At 43.2% G+C, this 12926-nt stretch overlaps 1 protein-coding gene across 2 annotated transcripts in view; it reads left to right on the top strand.

Annotated features, from left to right (window-relative positions):
- Nucleotides 1-12926, top strand: part of DOCK1 (dedicator of cytokinesis 1) — a 287412-nt gene that overhangs the window by 212218 nt on the left and 62268 nt on the right. For both annotated transcript variants that reach the window (XM_065639491.1, XM_065639490.1), the window contains exon 33: nucleotides 4036-4184. In XM_065639491.1, coding sequence (XP_065495563.1) covers nucleotides 4036-4184 — 149 coding nt within the window. The remainder of the gene's footprint in view (nucleotides 1-4035; nucleotides 4185-12926) is intronic.

The raw sequence follows: 12926 nt of genomic DNA, 5'->3' as shown, positions 1-12926 counted from the left end.
AGTCCTCTAGTTATAATGAACATTTAAGAGTAATATTTATTTTCTGAAATCAAACACTAACATACAAATTCTAAAAGTTTTTTTCCTGCCTGTGTGTTTCTGATGCAGTGTTGGCTGCAATATTTGTACCTTTCTACCTTTGTAAGTAAAAAAAAAAAAGCATATTTAGTGGAGAGCAACACTAGGTAACTGTGTGCACACGCTTTAAATAGCTGTAGTTCAGGAATAAGATTTTTTGTTTTGAACAGGGAACCACATACGGGAGATCCAGCCTGACAGATTTAGGATTTAAATCCTAGTTGTAGGTGTTTGACACCCGGCCAGATTTGATCGTGAAGGCTTTAGATTTGGGTGCTCCGATGCAGCCACAATGAGAACGGCTTGGGGAGCTCAGTCTGCAGAGCCCCCGCTGCGCTGCCTTCCTGAAAGCTCTGCAAGGCTTTTATTTTCTTACATGCAACGTGTATATTAGTCTTTGTAGGCTTTTTTCCTTCCATATCACGACCTGAACTTTAAAATAATGTGTTATTTTGAGTCGGTTTTGTTGGAACGGGGGCTCCTTAGACCTTGGCGAGGCAGTAAGTATCGGAGGAGCATAAAGCAAGTCGTGGCCTCTGTCTTGAAAATGTAGGAACTCGAGCAACACGCGCGTAGAAGCCTGACGTGATGCAATTTAGCATATACAAAATACAGTTTGACACTAGGTCATGTGAGCCAGTTTTCAGTGGTTAATGGTTTCCACTGTTATATGTTAAAGAAATTGTATTGACATTAAAAATAATATCCTTGTGGTAAAGTTGGTCAAGGAAAGCCAGCTCAGAAAACGTTGCTTTTCTTATTGACGTGTGAACCAGGTAGAGGGAGACGGAAAAGTAAAACTCCTGAAGGTGAAGCGAAATGGTTGTTGCTGCCGCTCCCCCCAAGGGCCTGACGTCAGAAAAGGTGTCTTGCTGAGACCTTGATGTCGTCGGAGGAAAAGCCAGGCTTAAAAATAGACCTGAACTTTGGGCATTATATAAATAAAAGTCATTACTGATAACACTCTCTGACTTAGTCGTGCATGCTCAGAGCTGCCCCAAGTGAGAGGTGAGTTTGCTGGCAAATTATTCAGTTGTTTTTGTGGCACAAATTTAAATTAGAAGCACCTGAAGTGAAAATCGCATGTTGTCCAGTACAGAAAGCACCTTGGCTTTGGTTCGCGTAATGAGGTCTGTGGGGGTGCATCTCATGGCACGGCACAGGCCACGGCAAGGGAAAGATTTTGTATGTTCAAGAGACACTCTTTTTGCATTTGGGTCTTAAAACAGCTTCACAGTTTGGTTTTCAGAAGAGGATCCTCAGTTTTCTTACACGCTTGTCACATTTTAAGTCTCTGCCTGGCAGTTCCCACATTCCGAGGGAAGAAAAAGAAAACGAAGTGAATTCATTGTTGGGTTTATCAGAAAGTGCTGCCCGGGTGGGTGCTCCGGGTGCCAGGGGAGGATTGTTTCCTTTGGGCAGCGGCCCTGCGGGGCGACGGCTTCACACCCCCAGCCAGCAGCTCCGGCAGAACCACCCCGGCAGGTCCTTCACACAATCACAGCCTGGCTGGGGCTGAAGGGACCTCTGCAGATCCCCCAGCCCAACCCACCTGCTCACGCAGGGTCACCAGAGCAGATCACACAGGTCGGTCCAGGCGGGTTGGAATGTCTCAGAGAAGGAGACTCCACACCCGCTCTGGGCAGCCTGGTCAGGGCTCTGGCACCTCACAGCAAAGAAGTTTCTCCTCATATTCAGCTGGAACCTCCTGTGCTTCAGTCTGTGCCCGTTGCCCCTCATCCTGTCACTGGGCACCACTGAACAGAGTCTGGTCCATCCTCTGACACCCACCCTGGAGATGTTTATCAGCATTGATCAGATCCCTCTCAGCTTCTCTTCTCCAGCCGAACAGCCCCAGCTCTCTCAGTGTCTCCTCATCAGAAAGATGCTCCAGACTCCCCAGCATCTTTGTAGCCCCTGTTTTTCCCTGGGAGCCATACACGGACCCTCTAGACATCATGAAGTGCTAAGAATGGGTTTCAAACAGCAGACGAGGGATTTTTTTCTCGGGACAATGTCCAAGCGATTTCATTACTTTCTGCCAATAACTCAAAACGCTTCTATTCCCCACAAGTCCTTCTGAATTTCACGTTTGGAGAAGATCTCTGTCCTCTTCGATTTAAAAACTGTTGGTGGTTACTTGCGAGGCAGCACCGCTAATAAACACGGTGGGTGAATGACGAGAGGCTGGTGCTGGGGCCACCCTCGGGTCCCCCTCACCTCGGTGGAGGTGCTGCTGGGGCCCCGGGAGGGGAGGTCTGCGGCCTTTGCCGTCGGATCAGCTCTTCGGTGACCCCCCTTTCAAGCAAGAAGAAGAGGAACGGAGAAGAGGAACGGGGATCAAAGATTAGGAAAAAAAAAAAAAATTTCTTCTTTTGTGAATTTTCACGTCTGAAGTTCGGAAGGTGTCAGTTATTTTTCTGAGGGAATCCCTGCGCTTGAAGCAATGGAAAAACCCACTGTGGCGCACGGACATTGAATGTGTGCCTGACGAATCGCTTTTGTCACTATCATTTGTTTTCTGATATATTGACTCTGACACTTTTCAAGCATAATACAAGAAAACTGTCACCTGAGAGGCCGAATGTAATAATGCTTGTAAGAGAGACAGAGGAAAACTTTACGCCTCTCACTTGATATTCCTCACCAACAACCAGCATTGCAGCATCATACAAAGTAGCAATTTTAGTTGAGTATTAATTTGCCCTAATAGGTTTGCTAATGCTAATAGGATTCTGAAGTTTGCCAAATCAAATAACTTAAATTATATATGCAAAAAAAAGAAAAAGTGGCGTGTTTTGTTAGTAAAGGATTTCTTCTTGATTACATTTGTTGAGATTTATGTTAGTTCTGGCCAAAAGTGAAACTGCTAATTAAAAACTACCCACGGTTGCTGCTGTACTGCTGCAGTGCAGTGGAATAGAAATGAATTAAAATCTGTTTCTGTTACATACCGCTGGTAACTGCAATGGGAAAACAGGTGTTAAAGTGGAGGGAGCTGAGGTTTGGTCTGAACCTCAGCCATGGATGCACAAAGCGTTTGAGCCGGATTGTCCGTGTCCCTTAATGCTGCTTTCGTGAGGAACGTCATTAATTGTGCGGTGAGGTCCAGGTGACTCCTAGCCGAGTGCTGGGAGGGGAATATATTCGTATTTTCTAAACTTCTGCCTTCAAGTCCTGTGCCTGGAGCTCTCCCGTGCTCTGCTACACTGCGCTACACCAGCGTCTTTCCATGGAGTTGCCGAATAGATGATTTGCAGAACGTGTGATCTGCTTTTTTTACTTAGCTAATAATATGAACAGTAAGTAGATGTTTTTAACTAGTCCAATATTTATTAGGTGCCATGTTCCTGCTCGGGTTTAATTTCTATTCCGTGTGCAGAGTGTAGCAGGCAGAGTTGGGGGAGGTGCAGTTTTCTCTTGGGAAGATAAATGTGGAGTAAAGTTTGCCAGTCAGATCAGCTCTCGAAGAAAGGAGACATATTGTCGGCTCGCTCAGATGTAGTTTCATGTCTCGAGGCTGTGTAAGTGCGCACTCGTGGTGACACTTTGATAGACTGACACAGAGAACATTTTGTACGCTGCACAAGATACAGGAGTCTAAATAAGTTAATACAAGTGATGTGCCTTTTAGCCTTCTTCTCTCCCAACCAGAAGTTGTATTTGAAAAAAAAAAACCTTGAAACTTAATACAGCGTGTAAATATGGGTTCTTTGTAGAAAATGTGGCAAGTTCCGGTTTGACTACTGATTGAGCAACTCTTGTTAATTCAGGTTCATACATATTACATACTTGCCTCTTTCGCATAAATAATAATATGTGTTTCAGTAGAGTCACATCTTAAAAAATACTTCCTTATGCTACATGAGAATTTACTGATACAGCTTTTATAAGAGTTATCTTCTACCAGAGTCAGTGACTGTTTGTTAACTCTGAAATCCATCTTTTCTCTTAAAGGTCAGCATAAAATCAAGTTCATCCCAGAAATGGTGGGACCTATCTTGGAAATGACGCTTATCCCTGAAACTGAACTTCGGAAAGCTACAATCCCAATCTTCTTCGATATGATGCAATGCGAATTTCATTCTACTAGAAGCTTCCAGATGGTAAGCAGTAAGCTACAGATATTTAAAGTTTGTGAGGAAGATCTAGCCGTTCTTTGACAAAAACGTGAGAATTTTTATTTCTTATTTTTCTAAAGAAGAATATAATTATGGATTTGCCTGTTTTTATAACTCGACTGGCCATGGAGTTTTCATTTGTTGGTTTTAAGTTCTTATTGAAGGAAACATTTGCATTAAGTAAATGAAACCTTTCTTTATGATACAAAAGGAGAGCAAAGACAGATGTCTTAAATTTTCACAGTGACTCAGAAAAGGAGCCTGCTTCTGAGTAAATGGGACATAAAGGAAGCCTGATAATGTGGCAAAAGAAACTATAACTTGTAAGAATTTATCATCTCTAGTATCTTGTAATGTTGATACTCTTTACCATTTTATGGATTTCGAAGAGGAAAAAATGCTATGTGGTATTTCTTCATGCTGTACAGGCACTGCAAAATCTAAAATACTAATGTGGTTTTTTTATTATACTTTATTTTAACATGCTGAGGGAAGTCCTTGAATAACCACATGCAATCTTATCCTGGTAGCATCAACTTTTGAGAGACAAGTGGAGTGAAGGGAAGTTTCCCGACATCATTCATTTGACCTTCTTTCCCTTGAAACTTCTCCTTACGGATTGAGAATAAGACTGGTTAGGCCAGGCGGTGTTATGATATAAGCCTGTGTAGCTCCTTTCCACTGAAATTTCTGCCAGTTCAGGATATGACCTTGTGAATTTTGCAATGAAGTGTGGTGTTTACTTTTTTCCCTTTCTATTGGCAGTTTTCCTTCTTGGATGAAAAATGTTATCCTTTTCCATACTTTTTTGTGAACTCTTATTCACAACCAGTTCTTAATAAATCTGTAGCCTGAGTAAATTAATATCTGCATGGAGAGACTTAAGCAAAGGAAATGGCATCAGCTTTATTACTGGGATCTGTTTTGTGCTGGTCGGTGTGTGGAAAGGTTGCGAACTGTATTTTGGATCCATCCAATTACTGCATAATCATTCTTTCTCATGTTTGACTCCGATGGTACTGTGAAGATTGAAATGCTCGCTGGGCTGCCATTTAAACAGTTTTCTGTCAGATGCTCTCTTTTGTTGCTTGTCATTTTTTATTTGTACAATTATATGGATCATGCAAAATCCGTGGGTAACTTTATAGCTAAATTTATGGCCCTATATTTTCTTGACAGACGGAAACCAGCTTTGTGTGGAATAGTTGGGTGGTTTTAATAAATGAACGTCTTTAATATTTCACACAAATTCTTTTTGCCTTTTGAGAAGAAAAATGCCTCATGCTTTTAAGTCAGGGATGTCTTGGGTTGTAGGTAGTCCTCATATTTCTTATGTCAGTATAGCTTCTTTCTTTATGGACATAGCATTGATATGACAGGTGCAGAGGTAGTAAACCTTTTTTCAGTGCATTCAGAGTGAACATTACGTCTAACAGGGAATAATCAATCTGTCCATTTACGGTTTTGCAGATAATGTAGTTATGTAGTTTGCTGAGTGTTTCAGATTCATCTTTGGGGAATGAAGATCACAGCTTGTAAAAAGCAGAGGATTGCAGAAAAGTCTCGGTTGGATGAGACCTCTGGAAGTAACGTGGTCCAAACTGGACGGTGTGTTGGGTTATCGAGGGCCTTCTGAAGCTCAGTCTTGAATATTTCCAGTGAGAGAGGTTTCACTGTTTCTCTGGGTGACTTATTCCAATGTTTAAGAGTTTTCTTTTTATATCCAGATGGAATTTCCCTGAATCAACTTCTGCCTTTGGCCACTTGTGTTGTCACTGTGCACCCTGGTGAATAAAGTACCTCCATCTTCTCTAGAACCACCTAGTAGGTGTTGGAAGGCTTGAGCCTGCTCTCCTCTAGGCTGAACAAACCCAATTCCTTCAGCCATTCTTCAGGTCAAGTTTTCCACCAGTGCTCCTCTCGGTGTCCCTCCATCAGATATCTCCAATTTGTCAATGTCTCTCTCAAGCTGAAGAACCAAAGCTGGATGCAATATTCCAGCCATGGCCCAAGTGGAATAATCCTGCTGATCCTCTAGCTGTACTCTCGTTGGTGCAATCAAGGACACGTTTTGCCTCCTTTGAAGGTGCACACAGCTTCTGCACGTTCAGCTTGCTGTCCACCCGAGCATCTTGTAATGCTGGTTGCCACTATGCCATCCCAGATTCAGGACTTTATGTTTCTTTTCATTAAATCTTAAGCAATTTCTTGCTGGCTGTCTTTCAGACTATCGAAGTCATTAAACCACCACCCTTTGAAATCAGCAATTTAGCAAGGTTTTTCGCTCATCTCGTAGTCTGTCTGTCCTGTCTACATCTTCCCAACTTGTCCACAAGTATGCCTGGGGAGACTGGATCAAACACATTGCTGAGATCTTGACAACCACAGCTCTTCATCTGCTGAGCAGATAGTTTCATCACAGAGGGCAATCAGGTTGGTCAGATGTGATTTACCCTTGGTAAATCCATCTTGGCTTTCCCCAGACACTTCTTTATCCTTTATGTACCTGGAAATAGCTTCCACGAGGCTTTGCTCCGTGGTTTCCAAAATGGACCTGCCTGGCCTTTAGCTTCCTGGCTCATCTTTTCTGTTTCTTTTGTGTTTAAGTGATAAAAATAGATATAAAATAATTTAACCGGTACCTGGGCAAGCTTTCATACTTAACGTGTCGGTGTAATGTACTATGTTGTCTTGTCTATATGCAACTACCAGTAATCACTGTCCAGCATTGCTTTCAAAGAGAACTTCAGAACTGAATGGTTGGCTGCTGTTAAACTGATCTGCCAGAAACCCAATTATCTAACCTCATTAGTCACATCAACAAGGGTTTAGATTGGCTCCGCTTCTCCAGCAGATGTGTAAACCTCATGGTTTTTGGGGAAGAATTTAATTTTTTTGCAGAACTTCTATGCTGTGATGGCTCGTGTTATAAACAGGCAGCTTTCCCCATGGTTTTGATTTCAGTATGAATTAGTTTGCCTGTAAAACCAGTAGCAGAGAGGGGGGCGGAGTGTGTTCTTCCAGTATATATAGTCCTGAGAAAAAACAGAAGATAACTTTCCTCTGGTTTTTACGGAAGTAAATTAAAGGCTGACCGAATTACAAGCTGGAGTTGCCCATTTTTGCCCTCTCCCTTTTAAGGTGCTTTGAAGCCTCTAGAAGGCTTCAAAGTAGCCTGTCCCTCAAAGCATGAATCTGATACTGAAGTCCGAGGCTTTCATATAGAAGAAAATGCCTCCTTTTCTACTATGCTTTTTTTTCCCTTTTCCTTGCCTGTTTTACTGGCGAACCCTCCAGATCAAAGGGAATATGTCAGAGCCACAGGAATGATGAAAGAGAATTGATTTGATTGTTCAAGGCCTGGTCAGGTGAGCGTGATGGATCCCTTGGTGACAGCAGAGAGAGAAGGTTCATCATGAAACCATCATTCAGCTGAAGTGTGGAATTTGGGCCATAAAAAGCCCCAACCTTCTGATTTTGCTGCCTTTTCCTCCCAGCTGCCACTTGCTTAAGCTCTGTTTCCCATGAGCATTCCTACCCAAAATTTTGACTTACCTCTTCTGGACCCGTGTCATTGCTGATGTCGTGTTCTCCGTGTTTTGAGTTGAACTCAGTGCAGGGACTGGTACAAAACAGATCGTGGAGGAAGCAGGGGGAGATGCTGGGTAGGTTCTCCCTATCTCCTGCCACTGCATCATAATACAATTTATTTTAACTAATCTGGTACAAATTCATTCGTAGACGTAGCTTAATTTAAGAGCCCAAAAACCCTATTAACAAAATAAGGTGAGGTGTTGAGTCAGAAGCACTACCTCAGCCTGTCTTCCCCAACATAATTATGTTTCTCATCAAGTAGGAAGAAAGGAATGACCCTTATCCTTCAAAGTAAAATTGGAGAGGTGTATCCCGGCCTCTGCAGTAGTGAGCAAGAAATTAGAAGTCCCATATGCCTGGTTTTCAGGCCAAACAGCATTACTAAGGAGAATCACGAGTGTTTGGTGGTGTTAGCATCAGCGATATAAGCACATGAGCTCCAGGATGTGTTCTTACCTTGTTAGAGTAAGGACTTGTGTAAAGGTAATGATCTGAGGAAAGAGGCCCAAAAATGCAACAACACATCTGCCCCGTTATCACTAAATTGGAATGACACTTAGCATAACAGAACCCGTGGCCAAAAAGATAGAAAAATGATATAGAAATGCATAATAAATGCATGCATAATGCAAAATCATATAGAAATGCATAATAAATGAATGCATAATGCGTATGATTACTAAAATGAAACAGTTGGTGCAGCCAAAGTACCTCTAGCCAGCATTCTGTTGTGGAGAGAATTAAATGAGTAAAGACCAAAAGAAAGGAAGAGGAACCCCTTTAAATTCATTTCTAACATTTAACAATTTCAGTATCATCAAGATGGTCATACTAGCATTTTTATTTGCAGTGTAATTTCTGGTTGGTCATCAACGAATTTCAAATTGATATATTTCTCCTGAATAGAAATACCTGGTTATCTGAATCTCAACGTTTAGAAGCTATAATTCCTTATTAAGTCTTTCTACCACTTCTGATCACTGTGGTAATCTCCCTTTCCGTGTGCTGTAGATTTGCAGACAGAAGACGAGTGAATGACTTGTCCGAGTTTCTGGGATTCTGCAGACTTTCCTATGTAATCCAACTGAACGTGCAAATTCAAATAAGTCCTCCCCCACAAAGGATTAATTTCAATAAGTAACATTTTTATTTATCCTGGGTTGAAATGTAAATGTCTAAGTTTTTCTTGTTTTCTGGCCTTTTGGAGAATATCAGTATTACTCCCTCACCCCACCCAAAGAGCAAGGTAGTGCAGTAAGTCTAGAGACCTCCAAAATCACCTAATATTAAGTGGATTTTGCTGGCCGGAATGCTGTGGGAAAATAGGAAACTGGTGAAATTGTTCAGAATTACCACCAACTTTCAGAGCAGCCTTCGAACCAAGTTTTACCATACTTTTGTGCTATTTCTACGTTAGGACTAATACCTAGTGGTGTTATCTGTCACTTAAATTTCATACAACAAATTCATTATTATCCCATATCAAAACATTTCTAGGAGCTCGGAGGATTGAAAGTCTCCTCATCTACAGCTAGATTAAATTGTTAGTAAGTGCTACAAATATAGCCTGACCACACTTTAGGTAAACGTAAAACAAAAAGTGATTAGTTGAGCTGACACTTGAAGACGTTAGATAGCTTACATTGATTTATTGTCTCCAGATGGCAGATTGTAACAGACAGATGAAGCAGTGGATATACTCTTTGCTCAAGTTCAAACACATGTCTTAAAGAGAAGCTGAGATCTTGATCAACTAATTTCCTGTAATCTTCCTAACATCACCCCTCAGGCTGTCACTGTCAGAAGGATGTAAATCTGACTCCTTGATGGTGCCAATTCACCCTCAGTCTCCACTAAGAGCCTCAGCGAGTGTCACTGGCTGTAATGTAAACACCGAAAATTTGGCGTGTCTTCTGAGTAAATTCCATCACAGTAGTTGCAGACCTACTTTCTGCTGGTTTGTGTGTTTAAAAAAAAAACAAAAGGAAAAATTGAGACTTTATCAACAGATGCCGGATGCGATGTCCCAGAGCCATTATCTTGTGCGACTCCAGGGCCACGTTCTTACTCATAGAATCATAGAATCATTTCAGTTGGAAGAGACCCTCAGGATCATCGAGTCCAACCATAACCCAACTCTGGCACTAACCCATGTCCCTGAGAACCTCATCTAAACGCCTTTTAGGGATGGTGGAGGGATGGTGACTCCAGCACTGCCCTGGGCAGCCTGTTCCAATGCCCCACAGCCCTTTGGGGAAGAAATTGTTCCCCAGATCCAACCTCAACCTCCCCTGGCGCAACTTGAGGCCGTTTCCTCTGCTCCTGGCGCTTGTTCCCGGGGAGCAGAGCCCGACCCCCCCTGGCTCCAAGCTCCTTTCAGGCAGGTCAGAGATCAGAAGGTCTCCCCTCAGCTCCTGTTCTCCAGCTGAACCCCCAGCTCCCTCAGCCGCTCCCATCACCCTTGTGCTCCAGCCCCTCACCAGCTCCGTTCCCTTCTCTGCGCTCTCTCTGGTACCTCAATGTCCTTCTTATGACAAGGGGCCGAAAACTGACCCCAGGATTCAAGGTGCAGCCTCACCAGTGCCGAGTACAGTGGCACAATCTCTTCTCTAGTCCTGCTGGCCACGCTGTTCCTGAAATATTCCTCCCATCATGGAAGGCGATAGCTCTGTAAACCTCGACTTGTATTGATAAAACTGTCTTCTGTGGAAAGACCACAGAGGGAATTTTAACTACGTTAAATCACGTTCAGTCATCTGGCTTGCATGATCTGCATCTTATTGATTCCTTGAGAAGCATCAAGAGTGATTGAAGAGCAAAGATATTGTTAATAGTCCTTAAAACCCCAGAAATGGCACGAGTCTTGCTCTGTTCAACCCAAGAGGGCCATTAGGGAGATGGCCCAACAAATCCTAGATTTACAGAAATTTAAGTAAAATTGATATCAGGAAGATACTCAAGATCCTGTATGACAAATGTAATTGCTCTTCTTCATGTGAGTAATCTCTTGCTAAAAAATATATCACCTAAAGGGCTCACGCTGGCAGCAAGTGTCATTTTTCACACTGGTGTAGAAAGTCAATTTCTTTCTGGTCTGATTAGAGAACATGAATTTTGTGACTTCTCTGTTTCATCATGGTGTTGCCTCAGTGTTTTACTTGACGCGTCCTTGTGCTGTGGGAACGCGTTTCAGCTCGTGTTTGCTTCTTCGAGGGGGTGGATTGCATTATTCTTCCTCTTCTCATTTTCCTGTCATTTTCTGAATAATGGATTCGTTGTATTAAAAAAAACCCCTCATTTCACTTCACTTTTCATTCATTTCTTCAGAAGGAAAGTAGTGACAGAGTGGAACAGGTTGCCCAGAGAGACTGTGTAATCATCCATCCGTGGAGATGTTCAGTTCTTGACTAAGCAGGTCGCACTTGGCCTCATCTAGTGTTGGCAATAATCCCACAGCGCCTGGGAGGTTGGAATAAATGACCTTCGAGGTCTCTTCCAGCCAGCGTTTCTGTGATTTTGTGGATCATTTGGGTTAAGAAGGGCACCTTTGAAATGTTTTAATCCGAGGTTTGGAGTTTCCTCCTTAAAACAGCCATGCATTATAATAAAAATAGTTTTAAGGTGGAATATCTGCTGTTTGGGTACTTGGTTGATTTTATCGCTGTACGCATGATACAATCTGCAGTTCAGTTTCCTGACAGCTCGCGGATCGATTGATATGTGCATCTTGTTAGCCTGTATCCTGAATTTGCACGAAACAGTGAGCAGGACTTTTTCTGCCTTTTTTCGTCATGATAGTTTGTAGTCACTGAGCTCAGAGCAGGGATTCTCTGTTTGTACGACAATTCTGGTGGGCTGCCAGGAAGTGTGCAAAAGTAAATTTCCAAACTCAAATACAGAGGACAAAAAGCGTGGGCTTGCAAATGAAGGTAGGAAATTATGTGAATGTTACTGCAGTTAATGCTGAGAAGAACACGGAGGCTTGGAAAGAGACACAGAACCATGTCCTGGAGCTGACTGTGGATTTTTTCTTTACTGCTATTGAGCCTGTAAAGATATTCAGAGATTGAGTTGTCCTAACAAAGAGGAGTATTTTGGCATCGCCACAATTTACTTGGCAAATCCATCATAGCGATGTGCTGCAGGCTTTTCTCTTGTTCTGCCCAGGTTTGCCTTGCCCCGAGCAAGGGATTGTGGCAGAACCAAGGGCACATCTGTTTGGTACCTGACAGAGATGTTACAATAAACTCTGCTGACCGAGGTGGGACTGTGTGGGCAGAGCTTAAGATGCAGGTGGCAGGAAGAGGTCGGTGGTGGATGGAGCTGCTGCGCCTCCTCAGAGTGATACAGATTAAGGTGGTGAAAAGCACTTTCTTGTCGTCAGAGTTTCGTCATGGTCTAAGTCTGTTGGCGAGGGTGATCTCACGCTCCTCCCTGAAATAACTAATGCCAGCAGAATTTCAGAAATGAGGGTGGTAAAACACTGGGCAAGGCTGCCCAGAGAGGTGGTGGCTGAACCGTCCCTGGAGACATCCCAGGCCAGGCTGGACGGGGCTCTGAGCAACCTGAGCTGGTGCAGATGTCCCTGCTCACGGCAGGGGGGGCACCGGGGGACCTGGGGAGGTCCCTTCAACCCAAACTGTTCTATGATTCACAGCATGGACTGAAAAATCCAGTTCTTCTTGCTGGCCAAACCAACCTGAGCTGTGCTGGTGGCTGGAGATAACTCCTTGTCTTCCTCAGCTTCCCCATGGGGCTCACCGTGTGTGAAAGAAAAGTCTCATTTTGCTTGCAAGCTTTCAGCAAAAGCCCATGTTCTCCAACTACAGAGCGCCCAGCTGCTGATCGGGCAGCGTTTGGTGGCTGTAACAGAGGACCCAGTGCTGTTGTCACTACAGTAGATATATTGATCGGTGGAAATAATCTGTAAAGAATAAGAGGTGGGGAAGTGCAGCACGGGCAAGGAAAGCTGGTGGCTTGAATGGAGATGCAAGAGGGGTCCGTAGGCTGCTGCTGAGCCCGGCGGTTGCGCAAGTGTGTCCTCGCTCTGGAAGTATATCAAGCCACAGACAGTCCATTCTTTTTATATTTGTCCATTATATACTGTTAATATTAACTGCAGATGCAAAGTAC

The sequence above is a fragment of the Caloenas nicobarica genome, chromosome 7 (assembly GCF_036013445.1).
Source record: "Caloenas nicobarica isolate bCalNic1 chromosome 7, bCalNic1.hap1, whole genome shotgun sequence".
In the NCBI taxonomy this organism is placed as follows: Eukaryota; Metazoa; Chordata; class Aves; order Columbiformes; family Columbidae; genus Caloenas; species Caloenas nicobarica.
Note: the sequence above shows the minus strand (reverse complement) of the source record. Positions and strands in the feature narration are given on the sequence as shown.